Source organism: Pelobates fuscus, chromosome 7 (genome assembly GCF_036172605.1).
Source record: "Pelobates fuscus isolate aPelFus1 chromosome 7, aPelFus1.pri, whole genome shotgun sequence".
In the NCBI taxonomy this organism is placed as follows: Eukaryota; Metazoa; Chordata; class Amphibia; order Anura; family Pelobatidae; genus Pelobates; species Pelobates fuscus.
This window is the reverse complement of record NC_086323.1, coordinates 113,483,406-113,507,060: the sequence shown is the minus strand read 5'-3', so window position 1 is coordinate 113,507,060 and position 23,655 is coordinate 113,483,406. Positions and strand designations below refer to the sequence as shown.

At 41.3% G+C, this 23,655-nt stretch overlaps 1 protein-coding gene across 1 annotated transcript in view; it reads left to right on the top strand.

The window, feature by feature from the left end:
• The window catches only part of CSNK1E (casein kinase 1 epsilon), a 68,490-nt gene that overhangs the window by 8,522 nt on the left and 36,313 nt on the right, over positions 1-23,655 (top strand). Inside the window, exon 2 of the mRNA XM_063426442.1 lies at positions 20,729-20,812. Coding sequence (XP_063282512.1) covers positions 20,737-20,812 — 76 coding nt within the window. The 5' untranslated portion in view covers positions 20,729-20,736. The remainder of the gene's footprint in view (positions 1-20,728; positions 20,813-23,655) is intronic.

The window sequence follows — 23,655 nt, the reverse complement described above, 5'->3', positions numbered from 1 at the left end:
AGTTGCCCACATCCAGGGAACTAGCTCTTATCTTCGCTAGAGAGGTATTCCGGTTACATGGTATTCCCGTATCTATTGTGTCCGATAGGGGTAGCCAATTTATTTCCAGGTTCTGGAAAGCCTTTTGTTCAGAAATGGGTATTTCTCTCTCATTTTCTTCCGCTTACCATCCCCAGTCTAATGGAGCTGCAGAACGTGCCAACCAGTCTCTGGAGCAGTACCTTTGTTGTTTTGTGTCCCACCATCAGAACAATTGGTCTGACCTTCTTTGGGCTGAGTTTGCTCGGAATAACGCCACTCATGATTCTTCCGGCAAAAGCCCTTTTTACGTTGTCTATGGCCAGCATCCCGTTGTTCTTCCGGCTGCATTCTCCTCATGGGGCATGCCAGTTCTGGATGAGCATTTGGCTGGTTTGCGTAATACTTGAGAGCAGATTCAGCGTTCTTTGGTGGATTCTGCTGCTCGCCAGAAGGCTCAGGCTGACAAGCATCGCAGAGCGGCTCCTTCTTATGTTGTGGGGGACAGGGTTTTGCTTTCCACGCGGAATATTCGCCTCCGGGTGCCTTCTATGAAATTGGCTCCCCGCTTCATTGGTCCTTATCGTATTCTGCATAAGGTTAATCCTGTTTCTTATGCCTTGGGCCTTCCTAAGATTCTGCATATTCCTAATGTCTTTCACACCTCATTGTTGAAGCCTTACATACGCAACCGCTTTACCCGGCATACTCCCCCTCCCCCTCCTGTCTCTGTGGAGGGTCATGAGGAATTCGAAGTTTCTGCTGTTCTTGACTCTCGTTTCCTTAGGGGTCGGCTTCAGTACTTGGTGCATTGGAAGAGCTATGGGCCTGAGGAGCGCAGTTGGATTTCAGCTGACACTGTTCACACTCCCCGCCTTGTGCGTTCTTTCCACTCTCGTTTTCCTACCAGACCTGTCCTCAGGGGGGTACTGTAGCGTTACCTTATCCAGGGGCCGGCCGCGGTCCTCTCTTCAGGCCACGCTCAGTCCTGCTACTGCACGAGCCGCGCGCGGCTCATCCGACGGCTGCAACAGGAAGGTGGGCAGTGACCGCGGGTCTCGGGCGCGCTCTTAAAGAAACAGTGGGAGCCTAAATTGGCAAAAGGCTCCCATTGGCCCCTGTCATGCCACACTCCCCATACTTACCTTTTGGGGGTGTGGATATGACAGGAGCCAATCACATTAATTTAGAAGGTACTTATACTCACCTTTTTCCCTTAGTGCTTGCCCTATCGTGGTTTCTGTTGCAGTTCCCTTTAGCGCTTGTTGTGTTCAGTTGTGTTCCTTCGTATTGACCTTGGCTTTGTTTCTGACAACGTTATCTCTTTATCCTTCTGTTCTGTTTGCCGGCTTGCTGTTTATTGTGTACCAGACCCCGGCTAGTCCTAGTTTACGCTGTCTCTTTGTGCCCCTGACCTCGGATCGTTCCTGACTCTGTCTCCTCTCATTTACGTTGAGTCCGGCCATTCTAAGGTCCGGTAGACGTATCTCTCCTCTGTGTTGTGTTTTGTTGAGTTGAATCCTGCGAGTTGGGGTATATTTTCGTTACAAACACCATACGTTTCTCCTGGGAACTTGGATTGCTACTGCAGTTGAGAACCAATTGGCTCATGGAGGTTTGCACAATGTACAAACCTTGGGGTTTATTTACAAAAACAAGAAATTGAAAACTGCTGTGTATATTTTAGCCCACAGTTTCAGAGCTGGGGATATATTTCCAGCTTTGCTGTTTCTACCTGGAAACATGTTCTACTTTTAACCAGGAATCGAAGAGAGATGCTAATTCTAGGCCAAAACAGTCAAATCCAAAAAGTAGCCTTTTCCAGTTCAACTAATTTGACCTAAAACGTGGAGTTCCTTTCTCATGTCTGTACAATTCTCATGTAAGTGAATAACCCCATTGATTTTCAGTTCATTAGCATAAACTATTCAGTCATAGGTGTGTATAATTATTTTATTTTTTTGTCATGGTTTTTATGTGTGTGTGTGTGTGTGTGTGTGTGTGTGTCTGTATCATTTATTTTTCATGGTTTATATGTATGTTTTTGATAGCTTGATGCACATGCCGAGCATTCTTGAATTAATTTACCGTGTTGTCAGCAGTAAGTTATGTCTCTAGGTTATAAGTTCTCTAAAACAAAACAGCCATCGGAAAATCCTCCTGTTGACTAATATAGGAAAAATAAGGGATTTTAAATGAATTGTTTAAAGAAATGTTAATGATTTATAATCTGTTGACACTCTGGTATCTTCTAGTACACCCTGGGTTACACTCTACATGCATTTCTAAATGAAGCAATTATTAAAAGAACGATCCAAACACCATGGCCACTACAGCATGCTGTAGGCAACCTTCGGCTCTCCAGATGTTGTGACTACATCTACCACAATGTTCTTACAGCCATAATGCAGGCAACGCATCATGGAAGGTGTAGTCCAAAACATCTGGAGTGCTGAAGGTAGCCTATCCCTGCTAGTGGTTGGTTTTAGGAGTGCCCTGGCATGTCATATTGTATGAAGTCAAACTGTTTTAGAACGAGGTTTGCTGGCAGGCACTCCATGCAAATGAGAGCCAGAAGCTCCTGTTAAAAGCTCTCATCAGCTCTTCTAAGCTAAGCCCTGCAGTGCAGGAAATGCTCATTGGCTGAGAGTATCAGCTGTTGCGCTTAGCTTGATGAACAAAGCTTCTGGGGAAGAGGAGGCATGGTGTGGCACCCAGCAGACACCAGGTAACAATTTGATCAGTTCTAAAACAGTATGACAATATTTACAATGGTGCTTTGATTGTTTCTCCACAAATTCCAAAATTGAGCATTCTGACTACAAATCACCTTTTGTTTTATGGACAAACCTGTCGTAATTTACCACTGTTTTTGTGTTTACCTTTCTCTTGCTGTGTGTGCACGCATGGTTTTTGTTGTGTAATTAGAACACAGTAAATGAGAACTCAACAAACTGGATCAGTCTGGAAGATCAGGTCTCTCTATATATTGGCCTTCTATCAGGTTGCTTAATAAACATTTTCTAGTAGGACACAACTTGAACCCAGAGTAGAGTTTATTTGCTCAACTGGTAATTGCAGATTTGTAGGCCAGAAAGCTGGGAAACTTCTGGAGAAATTGAAGAATGTATCCATTTAAAATATATATGTATATTTTATCTTTATATTTGATATCTCAAACTCAATTTCCTGGTACAATACAGATCTGGACACACCGTTTAAAATAACATAAAGGGATGAAAATAGTAGGCATAGTGAATCTTTAAATGCTACTTTTCATGGAATTTGAAGATTTGATATCTTATTGAATACTCTGCACTTGCTGTGCTGTCTCTGACAACCATTTGTAAAGCGCTGGGCATATAACAGCGAATCAAGTAGAGGCACTTCATTCCTGGACAGAAGTAAATAAAGCGGTGTGTGTATATATATATATAAATATATATATATATATATATATATATATATATATATATATATTTTATTTTTTTTAACTCACAAACACATTTTATTTACAACATAGTGAATGATAGCCATCTTACCGCAAAGTGAATGTTAAAGCAAAAATGCAATTTCCCAACAGTAACCGTTTATTGGGGTAGAATAAACCAGTGGAGGTAAAGCACTGACTGGGGCGTGCTCCTGCGCATGAGTGTGTTTCTTTCTCCAGTACCATACATGCAGTGCATATAATTAATGTTTAATGCCTGGTGTACTCAGCATGGTATGTATAGTTTTAAAATGGGAACACTTATTTAAAAATTAATGAATGGCATAACCAGTAGCGCTGTTGTTGGTGCATCATTAGTGTTCCGGTCTGGCTAACGTGAATTCTGTGCATATTTGGCGTCTGTCATCAGCATGCTGATGCAGACATGCAATGGCGGCACTGCTCCCCTCTTCTCCAGAGATCGGACTGATGAAGAGCTTTGTATTTTTTTACGGGACGGTTTTGTAAAACAAAAAGCAGTGTTTTCCAAATTTTCTTTTTGAATGGAGTAACCCTTTTTAAACCAAAACACCGTTAAATTACAATTGAGACAAATTTTATTTTAAATTTTTTTTTTTTTTTGTGTATAGACCATGTGTTCTCATTACTCTACGCATATCTGTAATGGCAAGATGGCCTTTTCTACCATGGCAACTATAAAAATGGATCTTGTTACCCTCACGGTATTGAAATCTGAAAACCAGAGCCCTCAGCCTGCCTCAGGTTTAATGCTATCCTCAATGGATCTGGCATTAGAACAGCTGGCGAAACTTGTGTTCGTGGGATTATCCTTGTTTATTAAACACCAACTTACTCAGCAGCATGGCTCATTGCAACTAAAACTGTGCAGTACAGCTGTAGGACCATTCCTCAGCATTACAAAGATCCCAGTCATGGTGATCTTAATCATGATTTCATGTCCAACCCTAGCCCAGACCAGCCTAACTCTTCCAGATCCTTACCTCTTGCCTTTTGATATTTGGGAGCACTGCGTGTCAGACCCATATACAATTAGGTTTTATATTAAGCTTTATTATTCTTATTAATAATAATATTATTATAAAAATATTTTTGTATTTATAAGCAGCAAACTGCAGACTCAATGCTGTAATGCCAAGTCTGGATTCTTCATTGAAATTAAATTGTCCAAGCTGATGGCCATGTGATATGAACTGAATCTCCTTGCTTATGGCTTTTGGTACTTGTTCTTTTCTGCCATTACCAAGGCTTCTAAAGTTCATCTAGGAATACACGTAGTTTGCAGACTGACAGCGCCATATGTTTTGGATCCATCCTGTAATATTCATAGTTGAGGGTAAAGGGTTTCCAACAGTAGATCAGGGTCACTAATCTTGGAGAAACAACTAGGTCAGTACTATAGTTGGTAACGAAGGGTGTGGCGGTTTTTGCTTTGTAAAAATTATCCTATGATTTTTTTTTAAATATTTTTTTTTCTCTACTCCTTATTATGCCCACATGTACCCAGCTATAACCTGTGGTGAAGTAAATGTCTTATGATTTCTCTGATCTCAGAGATTCTAGAACCCAAGAACTATTTTACCATACTACCACTCCATCTTTCATATTTAGCTTATGACTCCCATTGGACCACTTCCAAATGATAGATGCCATTAGGATTAGGTGGTACTCAACCCCTTAAGAACACATGACATGTGTGACATGTCATGATTCCTTTTTATTCCAGAAGTTTGGTCCTTAAGGGGTCAAGTAAAGAAAATAGCATGTGATTGAAATTGCAAAAATACATAGTTTCAACCCTTCTTCCTCCATGATATTGCTAACATCCTCACCCAATAAATATATTCTCCTTAGCTATTTCCAGACCTATTAAGAGGAGAAAAATGGTTATGTTTTAACAAACAAACATACATTTTGAATAATTTGTATTTATGAACTAAATATTCTTAAGGGGATACTCCCAACTACCATGACCACTTCTGTTTTTAGATGTGGTTATGTTGCAAGCAATCTGTATGTGCAGTGTTTCAGCTTGAAATGCAGCCTATACAGAGATATTGGTGATTTTGTGCTGGAGTGTCGTTACACCTCTGGCGCACAGGACCTAGTCAGACTGGGTCTCTGTTCCAGACTGACCAGTTAGAGTTCTGTGCAAAAAGGGTCAGCTGTCAGCAGTATGTATTGATCACTGCTTCTGATAGTGAAGCATTGGATTCAATGTTTCTCTATTAGAAGAAGCTGACTGGGGCCCAGCGTTCAGCAATGCTTCTCTATGAGAAGCATTTGGTTGGACATCGGAGAGGGAACCAATGATGCAGCGTTATGGGAAATGGATGAAAAGTATTGAGGAGACTGAGCTGGATTCAAATTTAGTGTGAACTTTTTGTTTTACTGCACATGCTTTTAGAATTAAAAAAAAAATAATAATATTGAAGTGGGGCCAGGTGCCCAGTAATACATTTTGAAGTAAAATCCTGATAATGTAAAAGGGGGGCTGAAGCAAATCGCGTTTAGTTATTAAGGTTACATTACTTATTAAAGAATCCAAAAACTGTCAGGCATTATGAATTTGTTAGACCAGTTCGTGCCCTGTAAGAAGGAAGTCATGCCGAAGGGCTGGTCCATGCAGCAACAGCTGTTTAAAGTTCCTTTCTGTCTTCTTTCATAGGGCGTTGCAATTTACATTTTTGGAAGTTTTGTGGTAATGACGTAACAAACTCTTAATTGGTCAGCGTATATGTGAGTGGGATAATGGTATGATTGCATATTTACAGCTTAAATCTTAAAAAACAAATCCAGGGTTCAATATCAAAGATGCAATCTCTTGCTCTCTTTTGTACATCTGTGCATTGTAGTGGGTTGTGCAGTAGTAGGATGGACTAGGAGCAGCTCTATATAATTTGGCCAGTTAGGCGACCGCCTAAGGCAGGGGTTAGCAAGCTATAGCACACATGCCTTTGCATGACACACATGGCTGCCGGACCCAAATAGACCAATGGGAAGATCAAAAGATCTCCCTAGTCGCCCAAAGTCCCTCTCTGAGTACAAGGAAGCCTGTCATCTGCACCTCCACCGGGTGCAGACCCAGCAGTGAACTCTCCCTTGCTCTTCTCTGGGATTCAGAGCGTTTCTATGAGGTTATCATGGAGACCGTTCCAAGTGGTCTGCACCCACTGCAGGATCCACACACGGAATCACCAGAGATTTATTCCCCCTCACATGGAAAAGATAGGCAAGATACATTAATGCAACAGGCAACCCTTAATCACACACAACCCTACAAACTTCCCATGCACATGTATGCAATGCCACAAACCTTTCAGCAAAACTGAGGTTCTTTCTTACGCAAATAGCAGTGAATCTTTTCCCCATATTATGTAAGAAATAAACAACCTCATCACCCACATTAAACAAATGTTCACCTTTATTTAAAATATATTTTAGTGTTTTCATTTTATACACATGGTGTGTGTGTCAACCTAAAATATTTCACATGTGGGTTTGTGCTTTATATACCCTTCAAGCACTTTGTCAAATCTGGTAATTTAAAATATAATCTCAATCGTATGAAGGAGTCTGGTTGAGTAGAAATGTAGATGTGTGCATGGGATATTTGAATTGGATCTGCGGTAGGTATGGACCTCCAGGGAAGTCTAAAAGAGAGGGCAGGTAGTGGAGGAGAAGGAAACCTCTAGACACTCAGCTTCAGGAGACTAGAGGTCAGAGAGACGAACTCAAAGGCAAGGACCAACAGCTGGTCCAGGTGGCGGTCCTTCTGGTGACCCAGCACAGATGCTGACATGTACGGAGACTACCTGAGAAGGGGGATGGGGAGGACTTTCTCCCATTTGTGCAGAGGCTGATCGCTTCAATGGTTCTAGAGCGAACTCTGATCCACCAAATATCATACCATATACATTAGCGTTCCATGTCCACAAACACTACTGCTCCTGTCGGAGCAGCCAGGGACATTATAGCTGTTACCAGGGACAAAACTGCGAGATCTGCCATAATGAATAGCTCCAGATACCTAGGCAGAGTGCATTTTGAGAGACATTCGGTATCGCTTTACAGCGACCTTCTGTTCTCATGGAAAAAAGAAAGTTGTCTCTGTTAGGCAGAAGTCTACGCAACCACTCTATTAGATACTGCTAGGGGGCGGGTGGTTTTCTGGTGATCCATTATAGAGCAGAAAGACTCACACTCACATCCACCAACGACGTAGGAGTACTCTTCCGAAACATTGGGCTTGACGGCCTCGAACAAAAAAAAAACTCACTAGAGGCATCACCAATAAAGGCTTTCAATCTTGGAGAAGGCAGCTCGAGACATGTTAAAGGACTGGGTAGTGGCGCCATACCTACACTATCTTCAAGGCCCTTAGTAAACTTTTCTAGTCTACACTTTGGGTTTTTGTACCTATTTATTTACCCCGCACTCTATCTAGGCAAGGTTCGCTACTCCATTTTACTTTTAGATTTACCCTGCGTACAGTATTTGCATCTATGCTCCCATAACCAGTGCATTGCTTTTAGATTTTTGTATTATTCTCAGATGTTGGGAAATATGTATACTAAGTGTATAAACACTAATAAAATATAAATTGTGGGGGAGGCGGAACTTTAGTGACCTGTTAATTTTGTCTTTTCTTTTACATCAACAAATAATGGCACTAGAAGCTCAAAAATAATTTGCTTTCAAAAAAGAAAAAACGCTGTGCTAGGTACTGTCCCAGTAGAAGAGGATGTTCCTTTTTTGGTAGTTCACCATTCTGAGAGAGAGAGAAGGAAGAGAAAATGTGTATTTTGTTGTTGTTGTATGCATGTGCCATGAAAACCGGAAGTGTGGTTAGAACACCACAGAAATTATATAGAATCTGGTTTAGATTTAAGTAGTTATTGAAAGTTAAACGAACCCTTATATACGTGCCTATGTTAGTGTTTTGAACTGTGGATGTGACTTTTTTTTGTCATCTACTAAATAACATACTGTACAGGCATATCTCCATTTTGTCAGCTGAATACACCAAAGATAAAATATCATCTTTGGTTAATAACATTTGACTTATGATGGGTTTTAGGAAAGCTTTCCTTTGAGATGCTACAGAAGAACGTGTAGTTTAAAGGGGACCTTCCGTGCCCCAAACAATTTATGCTAATTGAATTGAGCATAATATTGTGTATATATACACCGTGCAAGCAGTTTTGCTAGCATATGTACAGATTAGAAGAAGGAAAAAAATATATATGCTGTTTGTCAACACCTCAGCTATGCCAGCCAATCCCTGGCTTCCAATAAGCTGGTTATTTCCAGTCCATGTAGAAATCTCAGTGTTGTACTGCACAGGTGCCTTGGTTTCTGGAAAACTTGGCCTAATGCAATAAATGTAAAAATCAGGATGATATTTTTTATTTTTTATTTTTTTTTAGGGGTGACCCATCAAGTACCCTTTTGTGTGCATTGTGCTCTTTTCCAAAGAATGCTAAATGACAAAATACATTGTTTGGTTGTCCTTAAAGTTAATGCCATTCCACATTTGTGTTAAAACTGTTTCTCGAGGGTTTTTGACACAACCAGAAGATTTCTCAGGTGTTCTCATCCACTCTCATGTTGTATTGCTAATGCAAATGTACAAGGTGCACTACAACTGCTATAAGTGACTGTAATGGTCATTGGGCTTAGACTGTTCCTTTAAAGAAAATGGCTTGTTTACACAGCTTGGCTTAGTTGCTTAAAAAAACTCCTTCACTAGCTCTTCCAAAACACGCAGAAAGGTCTGAAGGAGAACAAGAGTGTTTACGTATTTTGTGTTGGAAAGGCACGTTACACAGGCGCGTTTTCTGCACTTTACTGCTACATATGAATAATTGGTGTTCTGGTTTCTTTCTACAACATATTTAGAAAGACCTTACCACCCTCCCAGAAAAAAAAAAAAAACTACTAACACTCCATTCTAGAACTGAGAGATGTCTTGGTTTGATGTCATTAATGCAGATGAGGGAAGCTGAAGTTACTAAACTGGTTTGACGAAACACAGGAAATGGATGCATGTTTGTAATGTCTTAGACCCTTTTTTTTTATAAATAGGAAGTGCTAAATATGGTTAAACTATGCCAGTTTGGGTGTTTGCTCACTTAACTGGAAATTGCAGAAATCTGGCAAGGAACATGCACATTTTTAGGACAAAAAAAATTTGCTGGATAAAGTCTCATACTCCACTGTTTTTTGCAATTTCCTTCAGAATTTTCCACATTTCCAATTATTTACCCAGGCTTTATTTAATGTAGTTTTACAATGAATAGCTGTGTGTGTGTGTGTGTGTGTCTTTGTTTTATTTTATTTTTTTCTCATGTGTTTAATATATAAAATGATTGTTTTATAGTGCACGGGATTCCTGAGGATAGTTACCTTTTGAAAGCCCTTTTTCTTTTTGTGTTGCCTTGTTAAGTTCATGCATGCATTACTCTGATTATCTGTCTCTAGGATACATGCCAGCCCGGTGAGGTGTTGTGGTTGTCACCAAAGTTCAATACAAACAATCTTTACAACCTCTCTATACAAAGCTGCTGCCACATTTCACTGGAATGGTGGATCAACAACGATAAAGCCAAGCTTTGAAAACAAATCGTGATTTCAGTTACACACATTTAAATGTTTTAAATAACAGCGAATTGAGAAATATTGACTGTAAAAACAAGCTGGCAGGATGTGACTATGCTGTGACTCGAAGATTAAACTAGATTTTTTTTTTTTTTTTTAAATTTCTTCTTCCTCCCTTTTCATTGCTCAACATCGTAGGCACAAATGTTTTCTGAGAAGACTGTAAAATAAAGTGAAGTACTTCACTTGGCAGTAGTCAAATACTTGCTGGGTTTTGTCTTGTGTTTCTAATCATGTACCTTGTAAATGTGATAAATATTCGAGTTGAACGATCAGTGAGAACTGGAAATTTACATTTTAACTGCAGAAGCGTAAGATGGTGAAGTAGATGTTTGAAACTTTCCTGAACCCTCGTCTCTTGGCATCTTGTTTACATGACATGCTGTCTGTCTAAGCCAAGTACAGTGCAACTATTTAAACTTTCCAAGAAAATACATCCAGATTCCATAGGAAAGGGTGAACGACTTTTAGAACCTGAAGCGTAAATCTAGGTAGATGACCTTAAATGATCTAATGGGACATTAAGGCAGGAGAAATATGCCTTGCAGTGCTCTCTGTGCTTTGTAAATCTAATGTTTAAGAGACAAAACTTTAGCAACCTATTTTATTTTTGTATCCTATTTTTAAACACTCCCAAAAATGTTGGAGGCAGCAGCAAGGGCTTAAATACAATGGGTGCTAAAGTAGTAAACACATAACAAAACATTAGAGACTCTTGTAGGCACTACAACCCATATCATCTGGTACTGCCCCTCCATTTTTGTGCAGTTTAACAATAAATAAGGTTCTCTGGCTAACCACAGCCCACCCCCCAATGTTCGTATGGTCAAGAGGGGGTTAAATTATTCATTGTAGCCATACTAGCAATTGGCTCTGTGATACACTGAAAGGCTTAATTTAAGTGTTAGGTTTTTCTCTTTTTTTCACGTGAAAAGAAAAAAAAACAAAGAGAAAAACATAACACTTAAATTAAGCCTTAATCATGTATCACGGGTTGCTCGGGTAGTGTTGCCACAGGTAAATAGCTTCTGTCAGTGTGTGGTCAAGCCTTTCATGTTCTGGGGGCCCTTTTCTCCATTCATCCGATCCCTGTGGGTGGCAAGGTTGGTGCTGGGCAGGGAGCGAGTCCGTGGACCCCTTCGGTCGATGGAGATTGCTTCCAGGCTTCCCAGGGGGAGGCAGCGTGCGGGCGTTCCATGTGGGTGTTTGCACATAGGAATGTAGCACTTTCGGCGTGTGTGCTGCTCGGGCCGGGAAGCGCAAGCCCATTACGAATAAAGTCCTGCTGCCCATGCTGGTTCTCTATGTGTCGCTTGGGGAGTGAGTCCCGGTGGCCTCCTGGTGTATGTGGGGTACCTTGTCTGCTTTGTCTCGCCAGACCCTTCTTGAAGCCCACGTGGGGTGTTTGCCTTTCCTGGTGGTCTCGCTTTGGGGCTGTGCTGTTCCCTGCTGTGGGTACCCGTGGATTTTCTGCTGGGTGCGGTAAGTGGTCGGGAGTGGGTAGGGATGGTTGGTACCCCGGTGCTCTCGTGGGGTCGTCCCTGTGGCTGCAGGTGCCCGAATTGGGCCTGAGCTAGATTTGTGCTGAGGTGCTCGCCTAACAATCCGCCGCCGTCGTTTAGTGCTATGTCCCGCCCGTGCAGCTTTCTGTTGCTGAGGGCTTTTAGGTGAGTGGCTTGGGCTGGGCGGGCAGGTGAGTGTCGCTTTGTTGTAGTAGTTGCTCGAATTTGTGCCAGAAGTCCATGAATATGCGGTCCAGGTTGGAATCGGGGACGAGTTGGGCCTCATGGTTGCTTGGAGGCCGCATGATCTCCACCATTTTAAGTGGGCTTCTCTCCTCCCCGACCATTCTCTCTGGCGTTGGCTCTCTGCGAGGGGGGACCCACCGGGGTGGACCGGGATCACCCCCACCGGTCCAAGGGGGGAAGTTGCGGGGTATCCGTTTCTGGCTTTTAGCCTCCGGATGGCTCCAGGTTGGGAGGTCGGCTGCCTCTCCCCCCGGCACATACCGGGCAGCATGCCTTCGCGGGTGTGATCTGCCGTCCATCGTCCGCTCATGGGCCGCTTTACTGGTTCACAGTGTGGACTCGGAGGTGATAAGTCGTTTGGGGTCTCGTGTGGTGAGTCAAAGAGTGCCTTTTTAGCCATTTCTCTAGTTTTTGGATGGAGCTCTAGTGAGGCATGTCTTCCCTCCATAGCAGTCAGGCCCCGCCCCCAAGTTTGATCATTTTTGATGTTGTGCATATGTGGGATACGTAGCAACTATCCTGCTCTGTATTAAAGGAGCACTTCAAGCATCATGTATATAGGCCTTGTGTGTCAATTTTCTTTAAGTTTGCTCTCCACTCAGCCTGCCTCCATTGCTGGACGTTTTTTTAAATAAAAAAAAAAAATACATTTTTTATACCCCTCCCTCCCCTTTCTGGACCGGAGTTGGCAGTTGGACCAATCACAGGCTTATCTACAAGAAGCCTGTTATTGGACCGCACGCAGCCCCATTGATGTCAGGGTGGGGCACAGAAGTCTGTTGGGAACTTCATCCAGTGCTGGATTCCAGGTGAATAAAAACATTTATTTTCCAGGTTTTAGAGCAATTGGAGAGGGGGGGTCTTCCTCCACAATGCCCAATTTACACAGAATGCATCCTCCGCTCCAAAGGATAAAAGTAACCCTTTAATTATGTGACTTCACTACATCTGAATTGGCCTTTCTAGTTCTCAGATGTTGTTTTGAAGCTGCCAGGATTGCATTAACTCCAGAGGGGCGGAAACAAAAGTTAACTGGGAGAAATATGCATGCATATCAGGCCAAAATAGATGCTTGTGGTGAAGTAAACATTTGGGAAGGGTACAGCAACGCATAGGAAAGCAACGGGAATTACTTTCTGAGATGTTCTCAGGTTGTTATTTAGCAGTCTCTTCACGAGTGAATACACTCCAGGCGGGAAGTGTTCCGTTTTTATTTTTTTTTCATTACAGATTTTATTGAAGAAATATTAACATGGGTTTCTTGCAATGAAATTAGCCATTTAAAAGCATGTTGTAAAGAAATCAAAATAAAGAATATGAGAGAGAGAACGAACAACAACTCAAATAGCTTGTCCTTCGGGGGGACTTCATTTAGAATAGCTAAACCCAGGAGTCCACACTTGGTTCTCAAGCTGGTTTTATCCCTGCTTGTGCTGTTACAGAAAGAACTTTAAAATATTTCCATATAAGACTGATCCAAAGTTCTGTCTGGTGCCCTGTGCACTAGAGTTACAGCCAGCCCCAGATATAGTGTGACTGGTAACCTCCTTGGCACAATAAGTTTAGGGGGTCTTTGTCTGAATTAGCCTTTTGCCTTAAAGGACCACTCTAGTGCCAGGAAAACATACTCGTTTTCCTGGCACTAGAGTGCCCTGAGGGTGCCCCCACCCTCAGGGACCCACTCCCGCCAGGCTCTGGGGGGAGGAAGGGGTTAAACTTACCTCTTTCTCCAGCGCCGGGCGGGGAGCTTTCCTCCTCCTCCTCTTCTTTCTCGCGACGTCATCGGCTGAATGCGCATGCGCGGCAGGAGCCGCGCTCGCATTCAGCCGGTCGCATAGGAAAGCATTCATAATGCTTTCCTATGGACGCTTGCGTGCTCTCACTGTGATTTTCACAGTGAGAAGCACGCAAGCGCCTCTAGCGGCTGTCAATGAGACAGCCACTAGAGGCTCTGGAGGCTGGCTTAACCCTCAGTATAAACATAGCAGTTTCTCTGAAACTGCTATGTTTATAAAAAAAAAAAAGGGTACAAGCTAGCTGGACCTGGCACCCAGACCACTTCATTAAGCTGAAGTGGTCTGGGTGCCTAGAGTGGTCCTTTAAGGAGATCCTAGGCAATTTGCAATCGCTGTCCACCCACTCCATGAGTGCTGTATTAAGGGTTTATAATAGTGTATGGGTTCTTACGAATACCCTTTACTGTCTCATTAGAGAACTTGCCGTTTTGCTGAAAGCTGCTAGGGCAACTGCTAGTGTAAGATTTTCTTAAATTGCTTTTTACTTTCATTGGGCAGGACATCACATTTCCATAATTCTTATGTCCTAAAGTATGCAGCATAGACACAGACTGAGCCCAAACACAAGTCCATTTCAAGGCTCCTTTACAAACACCTAAAAGAGGAGATTTAACTGATCATCACAGCGGGTCAGAGCCACACAGTCCTGGTGCAATGTACTGTCTTCACAGCACTGACGAACAGGGCTGTCTTTGGCTTTTAACCTGGACAGCCACTCCTTCTGCAGGTCAACCCTTACCTTGAATTGTAGTCACTTGCCCTGGGGCACCCTGTAATTTGCACAAATCTTACACCCACTTCAGAATGGCCATTACCGAACTAAGTATACTGGTTTGATTTTGCCAAAGATGTCTGTCTTGTTATAATCTCACTAGTATTGTTGTAGGTAGACTGGTCACCATTTCAATTTAGTAATCTGAGAATTCTCTACTAGCATAGTGTTGTGACATAGCGCTTTGTTTCCCTCTATGTAGTAATTTTGTGTCAATAACTAGCAGAAGCGTTAACAGTGTGGAGTTGGGCAGAAAAATTCACACCTCTCCTGCTGCGTCCTGTCGTCTTTCAGTAAGCTAAAGTATATGGTCTGTAAGGCATTTTTTTACTACCAGTCATGAAGAAGAGACAAAATGATGTTCATGGTGATGGGGGATTATAAACCGGTGCTAATGCACACACATAGAGTTAAATCAATAATAACATGTGTCCCTATTTCATGATAGACCTAGCACAATTCAAAAGATGACGTTAATCATGACAGTATCGGCCTCTCATTACAATCTGTTTTACCCCCACGTAGAGTGTCCTTCCCACTTCCTTCATAGTGAATATATTCTGTAGTTTATAAAAACCACAGACTCAAAACGGCAAAAAAAAAGTCCGTAACTAATTTTGGCATTTTATTTGGTTAATATTTCTGTCTGTGTGTGTGTGTGTGTGTGTGTGTGTGTGTGTGTGATTTATATATATATATATTTTTTTTTTTTTTTTTTTTTTTTTTTTTTAGTGCATAGTATCTAGCCTGCAGTTTTATTTATCAGTAAAGCTTTCCTGATACTTTACCATACACAGATAAATGTTCATGTAAAAAAAAATTCCTCCCAAGAGAAACGATGTAGAATTATTCATCAGCACTACTTGTATAAATATCAAGGTAGATGCACTCACAGGAGTTTGTAGATAAATCTTGAAGTTTTATTGTGCAATCATACACCAGAAATTGGGTCAACGTTTTAGTCCTCTATGGGACTTTTCTCAAGACCTTTCTTGTATTTGTAAACGTTTATATGGTGACTAAAATGTATAGAAAGTACTAGGGTTGGTTCATGAAAATGTTCATACTTGCTTTTTTTTTTTTTAGCAGACCACATGAAGTCTTTAGTGATGGCTAACTGGCAACTCCTATGTAGTCTGCTTAAAAGGTGCAACGCTCCTTTGTTTAGCACAATTATATGCTATATCTGAGTTTACAAAGCTTGTGCTTCTATAAACTATTTTAATATTTTGTGTAGATTAGAGTAGCTGTGTTTCATATAGTAATTCAGATGTCAACATAATGATATTGCTTAGCTGCAGTGCCTACATCGGTGCCCTGTGAACCATGGCCATGGGTAAAGGTGACACAAATTGAATCACTGGTGCTGCTCAATGGGGGGGTGGACCCGGCAGAATGGGGGTGGTCTGTCTGAATTACTGGCTAGCTGCTTGCCAATTATGCAGGCCGGCCCACTGAGGGCAGACTGTGCAGGGAGCTCTGTGTCATTGCTCTCTGTGTGGTCATAGTGCCCGAAGAGCAGTACGTGCGCATCTTTGGGGAGAGTATCCTGATTGGACACCAGAGAACAAATCCACGACGGCGGGATAGGACCCTAAAATTGGGACCGTTTTGCCAAAATCAAGACTGTTGGGAGGCCTTATATTGGAGTATGCAGTGGTACTTTTTCCTGGATTAACAATATGCCGGTACATGTTTAGAAGGTGAACCTGTATTCTCGAGGTCAGAAGCGATACTTAGCAGAAATCAGAAGTATTACTTGTAACCTGAAAACACTTGAATGCTTGTCAATTCAAATGTTTTGTTAGTCCAGTAAGACTGCACACTGCAACGCATTTAGTATTTTCCATATAGGTTTAAAGATGCTTCACTTCCTTGTCTGTTGTACAATTTTGTTGTAAATTGCATACATTAAAACAGTTTTGTTTTTGAGCCTAGCAGAATGGAGGATTTTCGCAGTGTGTGCAGTAGGATAATGGATCCCATGGCAGAGACATTGCTGTCTGTAGAACTGTCAATGAAATATGGTTCTGTATAGCGAAGTCACAGATATTGGCAGAGAATCTGAGAGGGGGCATTTCAGGTTATCTGAAATCTTTTGTTGTACTGTGCATGGAGATTTTATTAATGGAATTAGGAGTTTTCTATTCGTTCTATTAAAATGGGAAAATTATAAACCTTTTGTTTTTGTATGTCTTTATAAATCTCGCGCAAATCCTGGTTTAGTAAATAAACCCCAGAGAGAGAGACAGGTGCACACACACAGACGCGCACACACTAAAATATGCCTCTAAAATGCGAACTGGCATTGGGTGTATACAAGTCTCCCACGTGCTGATAGCCATTTTTATATTCTGTATCATTTTAGTTGCCATTGCAGCTACCTATGCTTTGCATAGTCTTTGGCTCCTTGGTAAAATTGTGATTTACATGGCAATTTGCATTGTCCCTCCCTATCGTCATTTCTTAAAGTGGATCTGTCACAGTCTGTGGACTTTACATAATTTTACAAGACTCCCCCCGATGGTGACATCGCCATTGGGGTCTGGGGGGCAGGGAAAGGTGAGATCTATTTGCCTGTCCCTTACGAGCACCACCAATCTTTTTCAAGCATGCATTAAGGTCTGTAGAGGATTCCAAGAGACCTCGGAATCTTCCGTGGATGGAGCAAATTTCCTTGCAGGCGTCACTGGTGACTGCTGGGGGAAATGACACTGCTTGATGGTGGAAGCTCTGCCCAGTGTAAGGCATAGGAGGAAAACTGAGAAAGTAGTCCCTACTTTGTCTCAGTATATCTTTTGACTGGGTTGGAATTGTGTGTGTGTGTGTGTGTGTAACCGTAGTCTGCTTTCTATCAAGACAAGACACCCTTACATATGTATTTTTATTTCTTTACACTATTACATAGTGTGAATTCATGTTAACCCCTTAAGGACACATGACGTGTGACATGTCATGATTCCCTTTTATTCCAGAACTTTGGTCTTTAAGGGGTTAAATGCAAGTGCAAACTAATAGTTTTAAATGCATTTTTTAGTTCACTTTCAGGGTAATCCCTTAAGACCGTCCTATCTGGTTATTGGTCCACTACCAAGGTGGTTACGCTGATTTTATTTTGTTTGCGGAGTTGATCTTAAACATCTTGATACAGAGCATTACGGTTGGCAAATATTTGTAGAAATAAGTCAGATATTATCTAGGCACCAAGTAAATACATTTGATTTTTGTTTTATTGATGGGCAGTGATGAGAGGCACAATCACATGTTAAAGGGATCCTATAACGCTAGGAAAACCGGTTTTCCAGGCACTATAGGCTCCTGGAGTGCCCCCATCCCTCAGGGCCCCCCTCCCGTGGCACTGAAGGGGTTAAAACTGGGGGAGACCTAAAGCGCATAAAGACCTCCCCACTGGAAAACATTATTCAATGGGGAAAATCTGTTGCTGGTGGTCTGTGAGGACGTCCAGCGTCAGATAATGGACCAAAAGTCCATTATGATTCCGAAAGCCCTTTAGTGGCTGTCTGTTAGACAGCCACAGAGGGCGAACTTAGAACTGCAATGTAAACATTGCAGTTCTCTGGAACTGCAATGTTTTACATTGTAGCACTAAGTGCAAAAGGGACACTGCACCCAGACCACTTCAATTAGCTGAAGTGGTCTGGGTGCCTACAGTGTCCCTTTTAATACTCAAAGGACAAGGAAAAATAAAATAAAAGCAATGGCTTTAGATGAGGCCAGTAGTAAAGATGACCTGATGGCTTACAAGGGGAAAATTCAAGCAGACTACATGGGAACAGTAACTTATTTAATTTTGTTTTTTTTTTTTACTTCACCTTGCAATGTATCCGCCTTCCAATTCCACCCTCAGAATTGGTAATTCTATGATACTATCCCATGTAGTATGTCCACATATTAACCCCTTAAGGACACATGACATGTGTGACATGTCATGATTCCCTTTTATTCCAGAAGTTTGGTCCTTAAGGGGTTAAAGGACCACTATAGGCACCCAGACCACTTCAGCTCAATGAAATGGTCTGGGTGCCAGGTCCATCTAGGATTAACCCTGCCTGCTGTAAACATAGCAGTTTCAGAGAAACTGCTATGTTTACAAATGGGTTAATCCAGCCTCTAGTGGCTCTCACTGACAGCCGCTAGAGGTGCTTCTGCGCTTCTCACTGTGATTTTCACAGTGAGAAGATGCCAGCGTCCATAGGAAAGCATTGAGAATGCTTTCCTATGAGACTGGCTGAATGCGAGCGCGGCTCTTGCCGCGCATTCAGACGATGACGGAAGAAGGAGATTCCCTGGTGCTGGGAAAAGGTAGGAATTTAACCCCAGAGCCCGGCGGGAGGGGGACCCAAGGACCCTATAGAGCCAGGAAAACGAGTATGTTTTCCTGGCACTATAGTGGTCCTTTAAGGTGCCCAAAGGAATACGTGAGTTCTGCCAATAGCCTTCCACTCCCTTACAAAATGCTCCTTTTAAAATCACTGTAGGCCTAAAAGGCTATTACTGGGTTCTGTATTCCTAAATAAATATAAAAATTATAGATTTGGTTCAGCTGCCAAATCTAAAACTGTTTGAGCACTTTAATCCTTAATGGATTCAGGATTTCTGTTCTGTAGTTGAAACAATTTGCCATTATACAGAAAGACTGCTGTGTAGGCAGCTATGACGTGTGTGTGTGTGTGTGTGTGTGTGTGTGTACACATGTATACACAGCATTGTGAGATATTCCAACTTTCTTTCTTTCTTGCTTTCTTTAATTTTATTTTTTGATTGAATTGTTTAATATTTTACTGTGCTGTATGTATACAATTCTGTGGTCTGGAGTGTTTGTGGTTCTTGGAAAGCACACTTGTATACAAATTTGCTTTTGAAATAAAATTGTGATCTAGTATGTGTAAATGTTGCATTGTGTCTTCCAAATCACAAGCAGATGCGTAGATTACATATTCTTTTTAGTTGACATTTACAAGACAATGTATAGATGGTGTTTTACCTGGAAGGTAAATATTTATTTAAATTTTTAAAGAACTCTATGGGCTTTGAACTCATTGTTACTGGGGCTTTTGTGTCGATCTAGTATAACAAGCAGAATAGCATTGATAACAAATGGAGCAATCATGGATATTAAAGAAAAGCAAAACACTTTAGCTTTTAGGGTATGGGGGAAGGGCTGGTGCAGCAAGCAAGAGTCTGAAAAGCAAATATTTTATATTTTCTCAATGCTTCCTGCTCCTTGAATATTGGGAGCAGATGATGAAAGGCAGTTGACTTTGCAGGCTAGTGATAAACCCCCAGGTAGGGAAGATGCAGATCAGACCTCCCAGTGGGCAAGCTTAAGTAGTTGCTTACATAGACAAATCCTATAGGGCATCCTGGTCAGGACATTGTCAACACCATGCTACTGCCGGGCTTGTTCATAAGGAAGTCTAAAGTGCAACGTGTCACCCCATGCCTCTTACTAATTATTATTATTTATAAAGCGCCGACAAATTCCGCAGCTCTGTACAATGGCTAATGAACGTCCGATAACTTGCTTTCATTGGCTGTGAGACTGTGCCAATAACCATGCCGGGGCAGAGTCTAGAGTTCTGAGTGTGTACATGTTGACGTTTGATGAAATAATGTTATGGTAGGCTATGTAAGTACCTGGAAACATTTTGGGCATCTTGGCAGGGTATAATATTATTATTTATATAGCACCAGAAAATTCTGTAGCGCTGTACAATGGGTTGATGGTGCTGCATGAATAAAAACTGGTATGATTCACTGCACGCTGCGATACGGTAACAGAAATCTGCAGACAAAAGCAAGTTACGGAAGTAAGGGTTCCGTCGTTGCATAAAATACAAAACACACTAAATTGGCATCTAATTTTTAAGGCGTAGGTAATAAGCAGTTGTAAGACGGCCTTGGTTTCCTCTGCTGTACAGAATGTTCCCCTGCTCTGCATTCCTGGGCACATGTTAGCAAGCACTGCCACGGCTTATAACCCCTAGTGTGGGGCAGCTGCCAGATTCCTACAAATCATGCCTTCCATTCTCTTAACTCCACACACCCTATAAGCTTTTCCAGTAGGAGATGTGAATTTGTGGAATCCAAGATCCTGTGTAATTCTATGCTATATAATGGCAGTATAGAGATTTGTAACTTTGTGTATTAAATTGCCATTCTGTTGGCACCACCCAAATGCTTAATTATGGAAAATGTTTTACTAAATATGGCTTTAATAAACCTTGTTTTGTTACCTTTCCAGGTAAAACAATGGAGCTCCGAGTAGGAAACAAATACCGGTTGGGCAGGAAGATTGGCAGTGGCTCTTTTGGGGACATCTACCTAGGTAAGTGTGTGGTTGGCTCGACGTGTAACAAACCTTTTAATTAGCTGTTAAAAAATAGAAATGCATTTTAGCTTTTAAACTAAATTGGTTTCCAATGTAACTATGAAATGGGCAACATATATAAATATATTGATTTTTTTTTTCCCTTTTCTTTTGAAAGGGTTAGTATTTTTTGACTTAATCTGTTCATGAAGTGCCATAGTTTGTTTTGGGCTCCATTTATTATAAAATCCACTAAATTTAAAATTTGAACTCCGATTACACTATTGTTATATGCTCTTGATAATGCACTTATTCTCAAATCTTTGGACACCTAGGTTTGGCTAACACATAGTACACGAGTGACCAAAATTACATCCCAAACTGCTGTAGAGCTGTAACAGACTTGATACTTTTCCTTGGGGCAAAAAGGATCATGGGAGTTGTATTTCCAGAGTATTTTGGAATCTATCTTTTTAGCCACCACTGTCTTGGAGCACGTACTTTGAAAGATGTGTTGCCTGTGTGTTTTTTTTATTTTTTTTATTTTTTTTCCCCCCATCTCCCTTTTACAAAAAAAATACATGCAATACTCCTTAACCCATTCACGACCAGTAGTGAGCTGAACTCAAAGTAGTAAATATGAAATATGTTAACCTCAATTTGTTATTATATGGAATACCCACTAAATGTTTCATGCATGCTAATGTATGGTACTGTTGACGGAATGCCTGTGATATGGTATTGTATACCTTTTTAAACCCTTTTACTTCCAATTTCATACCATATGTGTAATGATATTATAGGATTTGGCTTATACCTTGTGTTGAAGGTGTTTAAATGTACACTTCTTGATAGATTCCTGGTCTCTTGTGCACTCTTGTAACCTTGAACAAGAATACAAGTTTATTCACATGCTAGTAAAAAAAAAACAAAAAAAAAAAAACACACAACTTTTTTTGTGTGTGTGTGTTCCTCCACCCCCCCCCATTCCTCTTCTCATTTGATCATACATTTTTTGTTTGTTTTTTAATTTTGCATGTATTTAAAATGCATGTGGTGTTCTGTTTGAGTTTATATCTACATAATGTTTTTAAACCAGTGTTAAATGTACACCCACATAAATCACGAGTGTTTATTTTTTAGTTCGCTACCACAAATCTCTGCACACCTTGTAGTGAACTCACTACTGACTGGGACTAGCCACAGGACTTGATGGTGATCTCTGAAGTATAACAACCCTATTATAGCCAATTTAAGTCCTTTTTAATATATAGTGTATTAGGAGGGGATAAACTGTGGGCTGATTTTTATTTATTTTGTAATTGTTTTGGGAGGGTGTCAAAGAGAATTAAAATCATATCCACCTTGGTGTGTCCTTTGAACCATTGTCTGGTCGGAGAATTTATGGCCTTTGACATGCGTACAATTTACGACAAATAGGGGTCACCAAGTGAAAGCCAGTGAGATCTTTTAATAAGACTGTGTACAGGCTGATTCTCGGTGATGCAAGGTGGCAGGGTTGTTATTTACGGCTTGCTGTTCTTTGCACGGATGTTATTCTGGCTCAGACATCCCAGGGTCGATGTTTCTATTTTAGAGTGGTCTTAGAAAGAACATGCAATTGCCTTTCTTTCCTGGGTGCCTGAAGTTTCCCCTCTCTGCAGACACTGTCCTAAAGCTACTCCCTCTGTGAGAGGATATTCTATGGGTTATTAAGAGCCCCATGGGATTAAGAGCGCTGTGCAGACACTAGACTTAAAGTATTGGCTGCTCAACCAGGACAAGGAATTTAAAGACGGCTCAGACCTGACATAATCAGCCTCTTAGCTCATCCAGTCCTACGTAGTTGTGTATGTGCATAAGACACAGTACAGACAGTTCCATTGCTTTCTTAGAAACATAGGCCTTGATTTCTAAAAACAAGATAAGAACTGTTCTGAACACCCAGCTTGTCCTTTTTCTTTGAGGTTGGTTTTAATTATCATTAATTTTATAAATAGCGGCAGCATATATTGCTGTGCAATAGGGGGAATACAAACAAACAATTAACATGTACCTATACAAAAGACTACTGTATGTACTTCTAACATAGAAGAAATCGCATTAGGTGGGGATTCTGCAATTTGCCGTTTTAACTGAAATGATCAAATCCTGTGTACACAGGCTTTTAAAAACATGGCTTCAGAATAAAAGTTTATTAATAACAGAATGTTTAAACTTGGCACTGTTATCCGCCCGCCGTACATTGCGCTAGCAAGACTGCCAAAAGTCATCCTGACAAAAACATGAAATGTGTACATACAAAAAGTATTTAACATTCTCGGTAAAAGAGCCTGTGTCCATTCTTTATGGCTCTCTTGCAACCAATTTCACATCCTAAGCAGTTCTGCAACGTTCCAGCGTGGGAAGCTATGTGCAATATATCCGGCTGCAGAATATATTTCCCTATGGACTCCTCGTCCAAGCCTTAATCTTCAGGGCAATGTTTGTAGACATCACTCACAAGGAGATCGGATATTTACAAACCTTTTGACTGCTTCTGATTCTCAAGGGTTCTGAATATCTGGACTAATAAATCCTATTTGTGCTGGCTATTCTGGTCCAGCAGGTGGTGTATGGGATAAGGAACCTTATCTGGCAGATCTCTCTAGATCCCTATTTTATTTCAATGGAGACACTGACAAAACCTGGATTGTTGGTGGTCCATGAGGACTGGGTTGGGGCACACTGGTTTAGACGACCAAAAGACGTCTAAAAACCCAGAAGTCCCTCTAGTGGGGCAGTCTGTCTGATAGACTGCCACTAGAGGAGGACTTAACCCTAGCAGGTAATTTGTGCAGTTTATAAAAACTTCAATAATT